Source organism: Anas platyrhynchos, chromosome 10 (genome assembly GCF_047663525.1).
Source record: "Anas platyrhynchos isolate ZD024472 breed Pekin duck chromosome 10, IASCAAS_PekinDuck_T2T, whole genome shotgun sequence".
NCBI classification, from domain to species: Eukaryota; Metazoa; Chordata; class Aves; order Anseriformes; family Anatidae; genus Anas; species Anas platyrhynchos.
In genome coordinates, this window is record NC_092596.1 from 5,802,402 (window position 1) to 5,822,263 (window position 19,862).

The 19,862-nt window shown below is 41.1% G+C and overlaps 1 protein-coding gene across 1 annotated transcript in view; it reads right to left on the reverse strand.

Moving 5' to 3' along the window:
• Window positions 1-15,998: 15,998 nt before the first annotated feature.
• CHRDL1 (chordin like 1) overlaps window positions 15,999-19,862 on the reverse strand; it is a 43,670-nt gene continuing 39,806 nt past the window's right edge. Inside the window, exon 12 of the mRNA XM_027465394.3 lies at window positions 15,999-19,141. Within this exon, the coding sequence (XP_027321195.1) occupies window positions 19,011-19,141 (131 nt within the window). The 3' untranslated portion in view covers window positions 15,999-19,010. The remainder of the gene's footprint in view (window positions 19,142-19,862) is intronic.

The following is a 19,862-nucleotide window of genomic DNA, read 5'->3' on the forward strand; positions in this document are numbered from 1 at the left end:
CAGACATAGAAAAGAAATAAACAAAAGAAGTGAGTGCACTTTGAGTAAAAACTCCTACTTAAATAGCTTGTTAGAACAAAGTGCTTCAAAGAATCTCAGGAATAAGCAATAAGCTACTGATTGTACCAAAAAAAAAAAAAAAATCTATCTATCTACCTATCTATCTATCTCTCTCTCTCTATATATATATATGAAATGGAAGAATCTTACAGTATATAGAAAGGTATTTTTTTATTTGACCTAAAGGGCTAAAAGGAATATATTCTCCATTCAGTTTCTTATTTTCTTTTAGGTGGGCCTGAGAAAAACTGTTCTGCATTGCCTTTTTTAAAGAAATGAATCTTGTCATTTGTGTGTGCTTTTATCATACTTTCTTATAGGGATAATATTAAGTTTTCTACCAAAACATCACATATTAGACTAATCAAGTCTAGACATTGATTTCAGTGGGTATTGGAACTTTCTTCAATGTTTTCTAGAAAGGTTTCCTTCATTGCTACTAAACTTGGACAGCAGACAAATGAAACAGATGAAAAAAATGCATTTGGATCATGGCATGTAAGAAAGTGATCTCAGTTCAGTAACCTATCCCAAGATACATGCTTTTGATGTATTTTTCAGAAAATATGTAACTTGCTATAAAATATATTATCAGTGAAGAGCTTCAAAGCAAAGCATTCTTCCCTCCCACTTGTGATTATTTGATAAAGAAAGACTCTTAACATAATCATATGGTTAAACAGATTATGTAAAATAGCTTTTAGCAATTAATATTTGAGTGAAAGCCTGCTCCAAAGTGAAACCATAATGGATCTTTGTTACATTATCAGATTTCATAAAGAGGATGTTTAGCTAAGCTTATTCTGTACAAACAAAGCAATAAAAAACAGGCGTGAAAAACTCATCAGTTTAGGATATTTCTGCTGTGGAATATCACTCTCTTTGGTGATGCTACAGCAGCTTTCTCTGTAATTCCAAATCTTTTATCTTGGAATATTTTAACATAATCAGTGCTTTTTCACTGTGATCATAAGGTTTCATTATTTTTTTTAAAGCTGTTAAAAGAGAGAGTGGTACTTTGGCATGGATTCACAACAAGCTTTGATGAGTTCCAGAAAAGTGACTGTTATACAAATACAAGGAATGAAAAGAACTTGTTATCTTTAACAAGAGCTTGATTGGATGTAATAAAAGTTCCTTGTTAATTTACTGAAGTTAGCAGCTATGCTGGTAATGAATTTATAATCAACAACATTTGATCTTCTGCGGAAGCTTTTGCCCCTTTCTCCCCCCCAAAAAAAAATGTTTCTGGAGAGAGTCCAGATAATTTTCTTTAATTGGGATTAAAACTTTAAAGGAGTGTTCTTTATGGTGACCCTTTTTGGCAGTTTATCAGAATGCTTATGCAGCTGGTAAATGTAACAACCAAATTCTGTGGAGGGATGACTATTTTTCCTTAAACAATCTCTTGTCTCCCCGCCCTGCCATGGGCAGCACATTGTTTACAGCAACACTGACAAAATAAAGAATCACAAAAATGAGTTACGTGAACAGGAAAGCTTTGATTGTACGGGAATAGCTCCAAAAATGTCTTTTGTTTAATGCATGTTAAGTGAAGTCATTATCCTAGAACTTTGAAATAATCCTACCCAAATAGACATAACTTGTTTTTTTAACTAATTATGTTCCATTTAGAGTTCTGAGAAATTGCCTGGCTTTTTAACATAAATTAGGACTGACATTCACATGAGTACCGACACAAAGGCTGTTCAAGTTTTGTGCTGCATTTGTGGACAAGTTTTCCTATTGACTCACTTTGACTTTACAGGCCCTTTTACAAAGCAGTGGTGCTGGAATTCGGTGTTTTGGTGAGGAGGAGGTCATATGCATGGGGTAGTTCTGTTAATTTTTTAAAAGTCTCTGAATCAGCTCTGTACTCCCCAAGCTCCAGCCCCTGCCACGGACTGTCCCGGCTCACTGGCGTGAGCACCAGCGGCACGGCGACAGATGGGCAGGGCAGACAGGCAGCCCATATAATCCATCCTATGCCGGGTTTATAAGTCAATAAAAATGCAATAAAGAAAAGGGTCTCATTAGGCAGAGGCAGGGGGCTGATTGATTTGCAGGCCACACTCAGTTTATAGCTGCCTTCTGTGTGAAAGTCCACCTTACAGTGTGAGTTTACCCTGTTTGCACGGCTTGTTTAGTTGGACTTAATTTACTTCTGGTAATGTCGAGCATTTTTCATGTTTTTGTGGTGACTTCTCCCCCAGTTTGGCACCTAAGTACGGACTCACTCTCAGTTTGCTTTGTACAAATAAAACCCTGAAGCCAGAGGTCAGGAGAAAGGCTGAGGGAAATGCTTCTACGTGTGGGCTGCCTGAGCAGGCAGGGGCTGTGTAAATGAAAGGGAAACTTAAAACCGACAGAGCTCTCACTTCAACTTGCCCGTGTTGTTCTGCGCTGCAACAAGCAACACCTCCAAATGCTGAAAGAGGGTAAAGGGAAAATTCCTGGTGCCTAACCAATCTCACTGATTCCCAAAACAGTCCTGTTTGCCTTTCATTGTACGAGCCTTTTTTAGGGAAGAGGCTTTTCCTTTTTTTTTTTTCTGTAAAAGGCAGAAGAGCACATGGTTTTAGAAGGGTAAGGCAAGGCAGCGGGGCTGAGGGAGTGCCTGCACTATGGAAGCGCCTTTCTGCAGGGCACAGGGCAGTGGTTCGGATGCACACGTGCCTGCTGGGGGCTGTGGAGCAGGCCCCATAGCTCCCAGAGCCTCCGTTCCCCTGCCTGCACAGTGGGACCAAGGGCCGTCATCCTCAGGAGGCTAAAAGCACCTCTGTTACAGGCAGATACGGGAAAAGTGGTTTCTCTTAGGTAGGACTGAGGAAGTGGAAGTCTTGCCCATACTGAATGTATTCCTGGGAATCCCACCTAAAGAGACGATGACAAATTCCTACAGATGTACTGTTGAACCAGTCTTTAGGAATCATGGGTATTTTTAATTGTAAATCCTTTAATATTTCAGAGAAGCCAGTTAAGCTCTTCCTCAACTATCTCCTGTGTCTGTGAGTTCTAGAGATTCTTGTTTGGCATTAAATAATTTCCTTTTATTGATTTTTATTGATTTGCTGCCTCTAAGTTTTATTGGATAATACCAATACTTAATAAGGATAGCAGTTCGTGAACATTTGTAATAATTTAAGGAAAGGGCAAGCCTTTGAGTAAAAATGCTTGTTAAGTCTACTAAGTGGAATTTGTTTCAACATATTCAGCATTATTAATGTTCCCCAGAAATTTCAGCCTTTAGAGGCCTGTTATTTGGCAAGTTGAAAGTTCTCACAACTCACATTGATGACATTTTAATTCATTTACTCTTTTTTACTGAATATCTAAAACTCTCTCTTTAACCTTAAGAAAACAAAATGAGAAAATTGGCAAACTTAGAAATAAATAACTTTGATCCAGCCAATAATGACTTGCTAAATTGTATCATCGTGTCAGAAAGATCTGAGTGTTGAGTTCTATCAGGGAATTCCAGTTACCATTGTAAAACCTTCCTCAGAATCCCCTGGAAAAAATCTGTCTGGGTATTTAGTTCAATCTTTAGTATTATTAGTGTCATAATTCTCTGTTACTGTTGCTGTTGCTGTCTCCCCCCCCCCACCCCCCCCACCCCCCTTTATTCCTTTTTATTCAAAGAAACAAGCAAAGAAACAAGCAAGTCCCATGTGATACAGCTAACCACACAACTCATCCCTACCCTTTGATACTACATATTACCCCCACAGAGTTGATTCTTCAAAGCCATTGACTGGGTTTGAGGAGCCAATTTCTGTTAATTTTAATGGGGATTAGACATCCATCCCCTGAGGCAGCTTTGCAAAATCTCCACCAGATTCTTTATGGCTCTTCTTGGAGGCGACAAAATGTTTACCCACTTACGGAGTTGCATTTCCCTAAACACCGCTAGTGTAAAGTTAGAGATCATCTTACTTCCTCAAGTGTAAAGAGCACCATTTCTCCATTCAGCTAAATTTGTAATTCATTACGATTGTGTCCTTTTTATAAGCCAGTTTCAAAAAGGAAAGACAGTTTTGGAAAGGAGCTAGTAGATCATCATTTTGGCATGCAAGAAAAATCATACCTTGGTGTTTGACATATACCCTGTAACAATTCATTTATATCCTGTTCTGGATGTTACAGTGACAGCTTTCTTCAGAAAACTGATTTCCTTCCATCCTGCTCTGAATGACTTATTTAAAACGTATTTCATTTTACAAATGCTGGCTTTCAAAACAAAATTACTGAACCAGGGGGTGTGGAAGGAAGGGGAGAGTTGCCTATTCCAGCGGAACAACAAAGCAGCAAACTGAAGTACATTTTCTATTCCCTGACACGCATACCCTGGCAATAGTCTGGATTCACTTTCATCCTTCCATCTGAATAGACTCTGGGAAATGATATGATCAAACCTCAACTCTTTATGTTAGGTCAGCTTCCTTAGGTATCTGTTCTGCAAACATTTCCTTTGAAAAAAGCAAGAAGTTTGCCGTGTATATAAACAGAAGTATCCTTAGTTACAGCAACATGGACGGCTGCTAAATTATGGTTAAATTGTCATTGTTTAATTTATGTTCTGTGCTGTCTTCCATGTATATATCCCTTAGTTATGTTTTTGTCAGTTGTGTTTTTTAAAATGTATTATAAATCTGTATTTCCCTCATAAACGAGTCTGGAAAAGGGCATCTGCACTGGAAACTGGTTTTAGTGACTTGACACTTTGGCTCTTTTATGTTGTGAAACGAGTTTTAATTTTCTTAACATAGGCCAGGCATGGTACATAAACCTCTTCCCCCCAGGGAGGCTTTTATGTTTGATTCCTTTAGTGGCAAAGCTTTTGAATTTCTCCCCTTGATTGACTTGATTATGATCTTCCCAGTATATATCCTTCATGTTGATGAATTCCTGGTAGGGATCCTCAAAGGAGTTTACAAGCCTCAATGCTAGATGAAACAGAAGAATTAAATTATCCCTGCAAAAGCTGCTACTAGTGAAAATAGGAAGTTGAATATTAGTGCTGAAGATTTATTTATTCCCCGGGTGTCTAATTGAGATACCAGGGAAAGATTCATTTTTAGAGAATCGGTGCTCTGAGGTTTCTGCCAGGTGACTGAATCTGCACAAGCTCAGCCCCCGGTTTGGAAATGCGGGCCCCAAACCCTGTCAATGTGTCCTGGTTTGCTCTTCTCTTGTGCTTTGTTAACGCTGGAGTCTAACCACCCTTGATGAACGTCTTCTACCCATTAGGAGAGCAGAGTTGGTAGAATGTCACTGCTATGGGGAGCACCTACTCCAACAGCCCGTGAAGAACTAGGCAGTGTGTAGCTGCCCCAGGGACATCGTACAGCCCTGGGTACCCGCTCTGCTAGAGAGGATGCTGCTTGGAGTACCTGCATGGCAGGCAACGCCTGGCTTCTGTTTCACAACATGTTGCCTTGGAAAAGGGTAGATTTTGCACTAGGAAATGTGCCTGAATCAGCTGTATGTGGTTGGCTTCCTTAACAATGAGCTCCTGCAGGTCAGTGGTGCCCAGCTTCCCACCAGCAGCTCGCACCGTATGCAGGAGTGGCTCAAGTCACCCTGAGCTCACCTCGTCCGATGGCACAGAGCCAGCCACAAGCACTGTCCCGACCAACCCACTCCGACTCTTTGCTGGGAACACAAAGTGCTGCTGAGAATGCCTGTGATGAAATAAGGGTGATAAACAGCATACAGTGCCTGCATAACATATCTACCCATTACGTACACGTTTGTGCAGGATAGATGTGCCAGGGTACTCGGAGATGGCATCCCTAGGGCTGAGGCAACTGCAGCAGACTTGACAATTTTAGAATACACATGACAAGAACCAAAACCAGGGCAAGATATTTTGACCTTAATATAATTTTCTTTGTTGGGTTTCCAGTCTAAAAAAAGACTCACATTTTTTTAGGAAGAAAACCTTTATTGACTCTGTCTAACACTTAGTAAACCACCCTGATCAAAGGATGAGTAATTTTTGGCTCTCAGCTTTACAGTCTTTTGTCTTGATAATATAAAACTTCTTGAAAATTCACACTTTTCTAAGGTGGATGATGCCAAAAAAAAAATAAAAATCTAGCAGAGACTTGAGAAAATCTGGCAAATAAGTGATGGTAATTCTGTGAGCTGCACCTTTAATCATAAGATGCTTGTTTGAGCAGGAAAGGGCTGAGAAGCATTTCCAGTAGGAGACTGGAGCCAGCCTGACCTGCTTCTTCCCCTTTTGTGCTTTCACACCCATTCTTTGGTTTTTCTTCATGTAAAATAAATAGAGATGATTGGAAAAGGAAACCAAGTGGGGAAAAGCAAGATGAATGTTGTATTTTTCACATACAAATACATTTTTTTGCCCTCATCAGAGACTATAGCTGGAGCTTTTTCACAAACTAACTCAGACTGGAATTAATAATAAAGAAGTGGAAGGGCAGACAGGAGAGACAGATGCATAAGCTGCCTGAAAACAAGCATAACTTCAGGCCTGGACATCCGTGTGTGTAAATTCTTTTCTAAACTCATAAAACAGAAATAATACAGAAATGAAATACAGGAAAGCAAGAATGCCTCCGAGTGCAGAGCTCCCTCTCCCTCCTTATGCACTGGCTGCAAGTCTCTCAGCTGCCATTTGTCATTGGTGTTAGAGCTGGCTGAAAAGTTTCCAAATTTTCTGAAAACTGTCATGACCTCTTTTCCTGACTTGACAAATACAGGGGTATTTTTTCAGGGTGGGGAGAAGTGTTATTATCATTAGTGAAAGCGAGTCTCTTTTTTAAAAAACTGTTTTAGTGGTCGTTTCTATTTTGGTAGATCTGTGTGTATGGAAAACGATGCCAGAATGCTAACAGTGAGCGCTGCCAGGAATCACTGCTGATTTCTCTCTTTCTTGCTCTCCCATTATAAAAGTGAGATGATTAGGGGTTTAATTATCGATTCTCTCATTCACATCAGTTTCTAATCTATATTTAACATTCTGGACATCAGTGGTCTTTTGCGGTAGTATTTTCAAAGACTCCGTGCTGGCAGAAGGGATTTTTTAATCAGTTTTGAATTTGCTGCTATTCAGTAAATGAAAGAAAGAGAACAGCAAGGATTAGTTAAGATCTTGGGGTGTAGCTGGTTCCTGGTGGTAACTTTTTGATCCTGACCAAGTAGCAAGGTTACATCAGATCCAGACCTGTTCTCCCCAGGAACCTCTTGCTGACTTCTGTGTACTGAGGCAAACCCGTGCTACAGAGAACTGGAATCGTTTCTCCCATGAATCAAAGGTTACTAACTTTGTAAATGGTTCCAAACGGAGACTGGAAAGGATCTAAGACAGAGCTATATTTTTGGATGGCAAGATTAATAAATGAATGTGAATTGCATAAAAATAATTTCAGTCAGAAAGCTTCAAAGTTAGCCACGGATTTTGGAATTTGCAGTATGAAACAACATTTCTTCAGTTGGTTTCTGGTGAGGTTCTGATGTTTTCAGAGCTTTGTAGATATTTTCAGACCAAAAATAAAAGCAATCCGATGATTCAGATAAATTCTGGGATTTGCATTCTTTGGAGTGAGGCCACAGCGAAGGTTGAGATGTCTTGTGCATTGGTTTCAACGTGTACTGGGGATCGTCTGCTTGACGGCAGGGAAACTTGAGCTGTGAGAGCTGAAAGCTCGGACTGGTGGATGTCTGCCCCCTGCCCCCTTCCCCAGGGGTCGTGCCACTGCTGTGCCATGCAGGCTGTTTGTGAGCGAATTCTGGCAGTCGTTCTAATGCTGTGCCCAGGCGTGCGGCTGTGAATGTTTCATAGTCCACTCTACTGGCTGTGCTGGAGGAGGGATGTCTGGAAATAAGGTTCACCCTGCCGAAGAAGTATGCCACAAATGGGAGCCAAGACCACAGCAGCAAGGCTGGCATGCAGACCAACGGTAAAGCACTGCACAGGAGGCTGCTCAAGAATTTGCAAAGCCAGTTGACCAGAGCTGTTCAGCAAGGGACAAGACAAGAGCCGCTTGTGTAGGGGTTTCTTCACCCTTTCTTTTCCATTCTATATCCTTCCCATGTTTGCCATCTGCTCAAGTGTAAAAGTTCTCTTTTTTCTCCACCTTTGCTTCCTTCCTTCTTACCACCTCCTGTCAGGAGCGAAGCTCTCCATGTCTCTGTCCTTGCTCTGAGGAAAGCAGAACAACCCCTGACAAACATCCAGCTCTCTGAAACTATGAGTGCTTTGTGGGAGCTTCAGTCACTGGTTTGCTTTGTCTTGTTCTTCAGGCTTACTTTGTAGCAGCCCTTGCCAATAAGATGGCAGAAGACCCGCACTGTTCTTCAGTAGCCTTTAGTGCTTTTGAGTTGTTTGCCAAAGCTAGTTGAATTTGTAGCAAAAGAAAATAATGAGGAAAAATGCAGATGAGGTAAGGGAGAAGCTTCAGGGACCAGACCAGAATGTAGATGAGGGATATGAGATCCTGGGAATAGTCAACTCTAGCATGGCTTTGACTCCGTTAATGAGTGTGAATGGAAAAATACATATTTATTATCGTTTCATGGTGTAGCGTGTTAACAATTTAGCTGTCACCTAGAGGCAGTTTCCCAAGTAGCAGAAAGGGCTAATGGGACTAGTGCTTCAACGTGGTCCTGCTGCACCTTCAGCTATGCTCTCTTTTTAGGACAAGCTTATTCAAAATGATCATCTATCACCACTGCCTTTCACTGATATGATCAACTGCATGAATAAGATGTTTGAAAAGCAATGTGCTTTGCTGTCTGAGTGGCAGAGGAACTAGAAGGCGAGGCGGGTTGCCAAACATAAGGGAAATGCTAAGGCTGGTGAGCAGGGAAGAGGATTGGGGTGAATGGACCAGGGCTGAGCTATCTGGGCAGAGCGAGGAGCAGAAGGCTGAGTGCAAACAAGGGGGCAGCTCCAGGAGTAAATATTGTACGGGGCTAGGGGAACAGCACAGAACATTGGCATAGCTCTCTTTCCCCACCCCATTCTCCTCGGTGGGCAGGTGAGCTGTCTCTTGAGCCATGGACAGGTCCCCGTGCAGTGCTTCGTCGCAGTGAGAGCATGCCGTGCCTGCGGGGCCGTGGGAGCCGGTGAGGACAGCGAAAGTGGGAGCGCAGAGTGCTCAGGCTTTGGCTCTCGCAGGGTGTCACGGAGAAACTCCCCAGCTGTGGTACATTGGCTGTCCGTTTTCTTCACTAGCTTCCAAATTTTACATGGAAAGTTTTTACAGGGTCAGAAAGCTTAGCTTTTTAGTAAAGAAACTCAGTCTGCACAACTCTCTGACATTCCTGAAAGCTCTTCTACCGTGTACTTGGGTATGTTTGGAGTGTGTACATCGCCTCCACTGATCTGATTCCCAGGGCCCAGTAAAATGGAGTGTATTTCAAAACACTTGGCTTCTGTTGGGTAGAGGAGAAATTAATGAAAAATGCCTCCAAAAATTGAAAGCTTTAAAACCTTCAGTCCTTTAAACCCCAATTCCCATTGGTGCTAGCTTCCCTTTCATTGCAAGATAATGAACCTTCACTTCTGTTGTGTGTCCTCGCCTTCAGCGTGCTTCTCTGCATAGCTCCCGTCGTGGTCAATTAGCTGGCAGGAGAGGCCCACAACAGCAGAGACCATTGCTTAATTGTTATTGTGGGATCCTTATGAAACATGCAATTGCTGGGGCTCATTTACAATTCTAACACATCCACTGCACCCTGCATCAGGAGTCCTGTGAACTGGACAAAAGTTAGAAAGTGGCAGCGCTGCTTCTGGCCAAAAGCTCATTAACATAGACATCTCCTGCTAGTGAACATCACACAGATGACACAGACAGCTCACTCCAAACGAGAGACATTCTTTTGTTCTGCCTTACTAAGGCTTTCAGATAAAAAGAATTCGAGGCTACTCAAAGGGACAGCTGTGATATGAAGGGAACAGGTTTAAAATAGCTCTCAGAGGCAGTAAATGCTTAATGATCAGATCTTTCATTGGTCTTGGAACATTTGAGGAAACTCAGCCAGCTAAAATTTTTGTTGATTACTTTAACAGAGGCCCTTTGTTCATATTATCATGCAGAATAATTAAGCCAATGCAAGCAAGTCCCCTTAACTATACATAATTAAAATGTTAGACTGTGATTAAACAGATTGTATTGGCACAGGGAGCACCTATTCACTTCATAAAAGAGTCCCATCACTGCGTTAAACTTCTTCTCACCTGAGTTTATTTGTTATTATTTTTGAAAAATGAGTTTAATACAAGACAGATAGTGGAGGATGTGCTTCCAGTGAGGAGTTAATGAGATCTTATAATGGAGGAAAGAGCTATAACCAAAGTATTTAGTCTATAGGGTGAAATTCAAGATGTGGAGAAAAGCGCATCTATCAATTTTACTGTACTTAAAAGTTCATTCTGCAGGGATTATATCCGATTTTCTCATTTCTTCCGCAATTTTTGGCATCTCCAATGCTTGGTTCTCCTGTGTTTTATTTGTTTTGTTTTGTTTTTGGTTTGGTTTACAAAGTCTTGTTTTACTGGAAATCTCGGAGAGGAGAATAGGTACAAGAAGGTGTCCTTAGGTCTAGGACTGGAAGAAAGTTGGTAGGGAGGAGACACTTCATAGAAATTGTGTCATTTTTATACAAGGAAGAAGTCTCTATAGGTTTTGACTAATTTTGTTGTCGTTGTTAATATATGTTAAGTAACATTTTACTGACCAGTAAAGCAGTGGCTTTAAGATATGCTGCCTATGGAGGCAACCCCTGAAGAGATCCTGGGATTTATTTTGACTGCCTGACATGTATTGGACCAGAGAGATTTTTATTTACAAACAGGGTCCTTGGATATGTTATTTGTGATGGAAATAAAAGCTAGACTGGACCTTAAATGCTGTGTTTATCCCATTGCACCAAAATAGAACGGAATGGCGACTACTCTGTATTCTCTTCAGATTTAATCCTCTGGGCTGAGCAGCCCCCTGGAAGCCTCTGCTTGGAAACGTGTCATGATTTCACAGGTTGTTCAGCAGGACTGGCAATGAATGATTTGCAGTGGCCCTGAAAACTGCAATTTAAGAAGAAACTGTGAAGATGAGAAACACCTCTCTCCTTACATTCAAAACAGACAATGTCACATTTCTTTATCCTTTATTTTATTTATTTATTTATTTTTCTTTTTAATTGTGCCTTCTGTCCAGATAGGAGTGTTTATTCCTCTGTCTGGTCAGATGTTCCCCTACTGTGCTAACAGACTGATTTCTGCAGAGTGTGACCTGATAGCTTACTTTGAAATCCTACTTGAGGTATCTTTTCTACCAAGTTTCACAAAAACCTTCAGAGTTTATCATGACTTTGATGTGGATTTATGGAGAATATATTTTAAGGGAGCAGTAGCAGGTAATGAGGTTCTGGTACATTTGAGCTGTGCAATCAGAGATCTGGCAAACCCCATTTGCCTGCTACTGGATTCCTGGCTTTAAGAATCTTCCATCAGACCAGTTTTGCTGGAGCTTCATTTGAGAAGTACTGTTCTAGCAAATGCACCTTTCAACATTGTAATCATTAGCAAAAAGATAGAGCATCTCTTAAGAAACACACTGCTTGATGGAGAGGCCAGACAGCAGAGCTCCAGTTTTGAGCAATGCTTAGTCAAGTGCAGTTACGGAGTTGTCAGGAGTTTCTCTGCTCCTCAGTTTCTCTAGGGCTTGCTTAACTTCCTGCTTGAAAAATGAATTACTGGTGGCTACGTTTTGTTAGGCAGTCCATGTATTAATACGAGCTATGATCAACATGAGCGCAGTAGTTATAATAGCTTTCTCTTAATAAGAGTGATCTCATCATGGGCATCATTCAGATGGAGTAAATAATTCCCAACACGTACTGACGAGAAAGAAATTGGGAGCTCGTTGCAAACTGATGTCATGGAAAGAGCCCAGTCTCTTCAGCTGAGACTCATCAGTGCAAGGGGCTTTAAAAAGTGTCTGACTTTAGGCTGAGAAGAAAATGCAGAGTGGGAGAAGCTCTTTTAAGTTTGTAAGTCTCTGGATAAAAAGCAAGGCTTTGGCCCGTGTTGTCAATTGAATCTTTCAGTTAGTTATGACTGCAAAATAAAGGAGGCTCTAGGCTGAATTTCCTTTGAATTCATAAGTAATCTGCATTTTTTCCTCTCGCTTGTTAAAACAATCCATAATTTATAAACTCAGTCTTTCAAACAAAATAGCAGCAGGGGTTTTATTTCCAGAAATTTAGCACATTTCCTGATGCTCAAAATAACTTTTTTTTTTTTTTTAATTTATACTTGGTTATAGTCACTTACATGGTGTGAAGTGAGTGAAAAAGGCTACTGGTTGGATTTGGTTGCATGATTTTACAACTGTTTTGTATTAAAATGAATGGCAAAGTTAAATTTAGTGGATAATCCTTCCTGATTGTAAACATTCCCCAATGTTTTTTAATGCTGTCATTTGGCCATTTATTAAAGGATGCCACTGTCTGGCTAGATCTAAAAAAAAACACAAAGATTTTGTGAGACTTCGCTTATGTGAATAGGTAATATGGCATTCACAGAAAGGAAATATTTTCTAATAGCACAGAATTGAAAACGTGATCTCAGATACAAAAATACAGCTTTCTGGAATATATTTTCACTTGAAGCTGTACATAACATATGTATTTTTTTCTTAAGTATATTTACAACCAAATCTTCCTTTTTCTAGGAAGAACTTCATGATGACTGATTAATTGATGACTACTGTTTATTAGTTTATGAGATGTTTATGTAACCACGACTATAAATTCTACAGATAATTTCACTTGTGAACAAAAAGAAATGTCCCCAGGTCTCACTTCTCTTGTTTGATGCTGCTGCATCATTTCCCATTCCATCCTGAGACCACTACAAAAAGTTTGTACTTGAACTGCATCTTTAACATTGTACAGCTTGGCCATGCTGCACAACATTTTAATAGAGGAAATGAAAATAAATACCATATCAATTTCAATCTAGAGGTTTTAACAGGAAAGTCTGAATCTTCCCATTTAGAGATGTGGAACAAAAAGATAGATCAGTACATAAACTTTAAGCATCACTTGACTCCTATTTAAACCTCTAAGCTGAGGCCCCAAACCAAGTTGATTGATTGCCCGTCCTAGCTGTTGGCAGAGAGGAGAAGGGAGCTGGGGAAGAACAGATTAAGGTACAGTGCTGGCTAAGGACCACTGCGGCTGGGAATCTGTTGGTGAAAAGTGTAAAATGTGCCTTTGGTACACATGAAACACTACAGCACACTAAAATGTGGTTGATGCCATTATAGTGTGTCAGTGTAAGTTCTTCAGGGACTCTTTCGTATAGGGATTGGGAATTTCACTATTTACTTCAGTGGCAATAGAACTCAGTTTTAATTTGTGTTGGCCTGAACACACCTGATTTCTTTGTGTTGCGATTCTGAAACAAACAGGAAGAGAAAGAAACAGGAGAAATAATTCTGTAGGAGATCAAATTGATCTTGGTGGAGAGATTAACTAATTATTGGTGCTGTTTGTGAAGCAGTTAGCAGCACTCACAGCTTAGGGTGATGTATCTCTTGAGCTGAGGTCAGCTGAGGACAGAGTGTGAGTTTTTCCTTAGAGTTGTAGTGAAATCAGGCTTCTTGCCTTTTTTGGATTTACTGACCTAGCATCTGGTGCGTCTACATGAAAATCTGCTTTCTCGTGTTAAACTCAATTACTTGCTTTTGCTTTGGATGCTTTGCATTCCTGCTCACAGTTGGGTTGGTGTTATGTGAGAAGGGCAGGGTTGTGGGTTCATGTTCATATACTCCTGTGGTTGCAGACGTACTTTACCCAAGAAGTAAAATGGTCCAAAACCTCAGTGGAGAAGATGAAGACATTTCTCAAACCCCAAACAAAAGCAATAAATGGAAATAAGGATTAACTGTGTCAATTTTCACCCCTCCCACAATAAATCTCCAAAATCTTGGCTTTTATCTTAGATGGATAACACAATAGGCACCAGAGCACACCAATATTACGCAAATACTTCATGTGCTATCAATTATTTTGGAAGTATTCATCATCTGAATTGTGAAATGGTTTGACCTTTTTTTCCTAATGGAGAGTGTATGAAGATGTGAGTCTTAGGCTGTCACATTCTTTCTCTTGTGCTTGTGTAGGTATGTTTAAAAGTCATTTCAGAAGAGCACAGCACCAACGAGGGCTCTCCTCTTGGTACCCTGCCACTCCTCATTGCTCTGTAGAGTCCTGTGGAGTCAGAGATGATCTGCAGTACATGACAGGCAAATAGGAGTGAAGTGAGACATACGATTGTTTAGTGCAGTGCTAAAAATCACTTGGATGTTATGAAATCAGGAGAATACATCCAGTAGGAATGCAGCTGTGCAATCCTGACTGGTAGTGACTCTCAGTCCACAGCTCACACCTCTCAGCCCTGGAAAAGGGAGCTGGTACAAGAGGAGCTTGGAGCAGAGTGGGTATGCATGCCTGGAATGTGTTCTCACGGAAAGGATCCTTGCAACAGATGCCTTGTTAAAGTTAAATGGTGGCTAAGATGAATTTGCAGGTTATGAAAAAAAAAAAACAGAAATCAATTTCATGAGGAATTTCCAGAGGCATCTTGAATTTCAGATTTTATATACTTACTGATTCACAGGGATTTACTGTGGACCCACTTTGAACAATCACCTTTCCCAAGGCTGCTATCTCTGTTTTAGTTAAACTACTAGCCATGTGTAAGTTCATGTTTTACACTTCTTTCTTACGTTCATTAAGACCATCTCTTTAGTATTTAGCACAGATCAATTCCATCAATTATTCTGATCTTCAGAATATATATTGCACAGAAAGCAATATGCCCTGGACTGTTCTCTCAGTTGTCACTGCTTGATGAATTCTTTAGTTGGAATGCGTGTATGGTTGTCAATGCTTTGATTTTCAAAATTAATCATGCAGGGTAGGTGAAAGCTAAACTAAATGTTGTATTTCCCAAAAGTCAAACATATCTCTGAGCAGAAAATTTCTATGTTGAAGGTTCTATTCTTTCTCCCGAGCATACTGTTGTTGCTTTACAGACAAGTCCTGAAAGCAAACAATCATGTCTCCTGAGATTAACCAATTTAAACGAACTGATAGTTTGAACACTGGGCTGATCCTTCTCATTTGTCTCTTTGCACTACCCAGGTTGTGCTATTTCTCTTGATTTTCAGCTTAGCTGAGATGAGTGGTAGTGTAAGTTGATTTGCAAAAGTCAGCAGAAGACATTCCTGAGAGAAGACCTGGATGAATGAACTAGTGAAGTGCTGGGGACACAGATGTCCTGCTGCAAGCTTTGTCTGGTTTTCAGACATACTGAACAGTCAGGGCTCAATGTTGATCCTATTGATACTGAATTAGTTGAAAGAGTAAGCTTTTACTGTCTTGGTCTGAAACAGATTTAAATAGGAGCAAGATTACCACTCCTATGGATTAAATACTGCAGCATATTGCAGCCATGAATTAATTGTAGCTAACTTGTCTGTGGTGGACTATGCACTCTTGCTGAGCTCAGAAGGCTTCCCATGAATGCGCTCCCCAGAGCTTGTCAGGCATGGCTTGTAAGGGGCTGTAAGTCACAACCTCTCTTAACCTCCAAATTTCTCTTAGGTTTTTGATAACCTGGGATCTTAGGTGCACTGCTGGTGCACCTGGTCCTTGTGGTTTAAGCTCATGCTTGAAGCATTAAGGACCTGGGTAAGTGCTGAAGCCTTCCTTCGCACCCTGTCTGGCAGTCAAAGTTTTGAATCTAAGTTTTTTGTAACTTAATGTCTGATCCCATGTCATGCAGCCATGCACATCACCCAGCACTGTGAGCGTGTGAGGCTCCAGCCTGCTGTGAGGTGACAGCAGCAGGGCTGCAGGCAGGAGCACTGAAACCCAGTGACCCAGCAACATCAGGCACAAAATGTCTTGCTTTATTAACAACTTTAGAGTTTATTAATTTATAAAACCAGGTCAAAGTGATACAAGTACATAAATAAGTACCGTAACAGACATACATCCCACAAAGAGAATTGAAAGCATGATGACACTGTATTTTATTATCTTAAGTGACCAGAACTGTAAAAATGCAACACTGCATTTTACTAAATGATACTTATGATTTTTTTTTGCTTTTCTTAAACATGTTTATTATAAAATAAATACACAATCTGGACTCCACTGGTCCTGTCAGAAATACAAAAAGCTGGTTGCCTTCTTCTTCTTAAAAAAACACAATACTGTACACTTTCCACTTAGTCTTTGTTCACCAGCTACTGCTACAAGCAGACTACGCCCATGAGGTGCGAAGACAACTGCTGGTCTTCCCACCTGATCGCGACAGTTCCTCAGAAAGTCTTCCTTACAGTGTCTTCACCAAAGGATTAATTCATGACTTGTTAGAAGATTTCTAGTGAAATTTAGCACTTCTACAGCACATTCCAACCCAATAGATGCCGCATGCTGTGGGTGTTGCTGATGCCAAGCTGCTGCTTCTACAGTTAATTACGTTGCATGAGGTCTTGGGGCCCCGGTTAGGAGGCTCTACGCCCCTCCCAAACACCAACACAGCATTTATGGAGGCAGAGGCTGGGATCCTACAGAAACTTGCTGGGATGATTCACTTAGCTCTCCTGTTATGAACAGTGGTATGGGCCTTCTAATGGCCAGGTGCCCGTTAACCAGTGATGTTGGTGTCCGTGCCCAGTGGCCTGCAGGGCGCTGTGAGGAGAGGCCAGGGCTGCCCCAGGCCTGTCAGAGTCAGGGCCGGCTGGTTCCAGCTGCCCCACCACAGGGCCCCAGCTGGGCCCAGCAGTGACCCTGGGAACACCTTGGGGAAAGTGGATTTCAGAGAGGGCAAAGTGCTGCCGGCAGCGAGGGTTTGGTGTGAGGAATGGCCCCAAGGGCAGGGCAGGACAGGCTCCAGGCCCGGAGCTCCCTGTGGGCTAAGGGGAGCCCGCGCTGGAGCAGGTCTCCACACTGTGGCTCAAGGAGGTTTGGCTCTTACTGATAGCAGGCAAGAATGTTTTATTACTGCAAATCTACCTGAATGCTCCCTTTTTAGCATGTTTTCCTGTTACACAGTGGGCTGAGTTGAATGCTTGGCAGGGAAGGAAATGTTCCTATGTGTTATCTGTGCTCTGACCAGGCCTAGGGACAATGCGGTGGTTATATAGAGGCAAGATTGCTGAGGACTGGAGAGCCACAATGTCCTGGATCACCCTATATGTTATTTTCCTAGTTCCCTTCAGCTTTTCTGTCACTTTCTGTCTGTCCCTCTCACTTGCTCCTCTTTGCTGAGAAGCCCTGCGCTGCGCTCCTACCGATGCTGCCCGCGGCAGAGGCAGGCTGGGTGCCATGAAGCAGCCTGCCCGACAGGCCTGTGCTGAGAGGGAGGCTGCCAGCATCCCCTCAGGGTGGCGAAGCTTTGCCTGAAACAGGCTTTAGCTTCTGGCATTCAGCACTCAGCTCTCTCACACCTCCATCCCTTTAGAAATGGGTTCACCCCTGCAGTGCTGTCACTGGCAGGATGACAAACCTCAAAATCCTTGCTGTCAGTATTGACTTCAATCCCTATGAAGACACAGCCCCTGGCTCAAACCATTTCCATAAAGCTTTGTTTCCTAGTGTGTGTATGAACAGCAGTATTCCTTCCTTCTTGTGGAATAGAAAAAGGGGACAAAAGCAGGCAGAGTCACTTGCTTTGTGGGAATTAATCCAACACTGCAGCCATGAGGCAGTGCAGCATTTTGGTGACTCACATTCAGAGAAAACAGTTTTTAAAGTAATGACCTTATACTTCTTTTCTTTCTGGAGATGGGAGCCACCTTTCTTAAACACACTGTAGACATGCTACACTAAATTTAAGAGTATCTCAAATTTCTTTTTCACCAATATAACACTTTTCACAGGTCCGCTGTGTTCTAGAGGCTTGCTGTAGCTGTTTGATATTTGTCACGGGAGAGGTCTGTCCTTGAAGCCTGAGAACTGAGAGGCCACCATCAGAAAAATGCAGATTAGTTTTGTAACAAATGAGAATAAATAAGTTAAGCACTGTGGCAACTCTAAGGAGTTATTAATTGGGAGGTTTAACCCTCCAGGAGTTTTGAAAGTGCTTCAAGTACTTCACCACCTTCTTTCACATCACTGCAGAAGGCAGTTTATCAGCCAAGACTGTGCATTAATAGGGCCCAGAAGAATGAAGTTATTAGGGCTGTGATAGGGAGCTAATACTTACATTTTTGAGAGAAGTGGGTGGTGGACACAGTGAAAACCACTTAAAAGCGAACGTTTGCTCAAGTTGCTACAAAAATATAGTGATTGTCACTAACACCTGCTGTTCAGTTTATGGACTCAGTTTGCTCAACTACAAGACATCATCCCAAAGGCAGGCTGCTTAGGAGTTTGTTAGTTTAAATCTGTTTTATATGTCTCCAACACAAGTATTTTATCACTTGTATTTTTCTTCCACAACTAAAAAAGATCCATGAGTCATTTCAACACCAGAAATGGTATAAACTCGGCACAGGAAATAATGCTCTCCATAGCTCCTGCACATTTATTAGGTGTCCTTCTTTTCGTTAGTTTGAATAACTTGCCAAATAATAATAATAAAAATGTTCTGTTTTCTTTTTTTTTTTTTAACTAGTAAAGAACTGCAATTCGGGGAAAGTACAGTCTCTCTTTCTCCTTCTTCCACCAGTAATACAGAGACTCATAGTCTTTTGGAGGAGATACTTGAATTGGTTGACACAGACCACTACACATAAAGCAGCAAATTTGCTGTGCATGATGTGAATAATTACTGCATTATAGTTTTTGGTTTTTAGGGCAACTGTTGACTTAAGCAAAATAAGCCTGCAGTCCAGCTGCAGATCCAAGTTTTCATAAGTTTTCTTGTGTTTCTCCCTCCAGTGCTGTCTCCCTTAACAGTGACCCTTTTCAGACTTCTCAAGGTACAAAACCTTTACCAAATCCTCGAGCTCAGTCCTGCACACTCTGCTTTCACACATTTGGCTGATCTGAGCTTCTCCCTCGCTAAATATTTTCCACTGGCCTGAAAACAAAAATACAAAGGAGAAAGATACTGACTTAGAAAGGGCATAGGGAACTTTGGAGTCACAAGCACTCTTCAGACAAACTGATTCATAGTGGTCAAAGAGAGGATGTCCAATCCTCCCACGGAAAATATTCGAAGTATCTTACAATCATGTAACATATTCCATGCAAAATAACTTTGTTACAAATAATAAACAAGAACCTGAATATTATCCCTTTCTTTAACCAACTAGTAGTATAAATTGACCTGTTTATTTCATCCAGTTATGAAAACAGATCCTCTGCTTTATGACAGAGTGATTTGAGACTTGAAATCTGATGGTAAAACTAAGTATTTAAAAGTCAGGAAACAAGTCGAAGTTTTTCATGCAATATGAACTCTGTCTCTCTGTGTATAATTCAAACTGTATTTGTTAGATATTAGTATTTCTGTATGGTTTTGATAATTTTAATAGGAATGCCTGATGTCTTGGTAACTAGAATATGATAGTACAGATAACAACATGTGTAGAGAAGGCTGAAAGGAAAAAATTAGGAAACTTTCTAGATGAAAAGGTGCCTACTTCTAACTAAGACTGTATTACCAAGAACCAAGTATTCCTGGATAAAATACTTCCTTGCATAATTGGACCTCAGAAAAAATGTCAACTTTTAGTGCAAAAGAACTGGGAACTGTAAATGTCTATACCTCAATTAAACTGTCACATTAAGTGTCATAT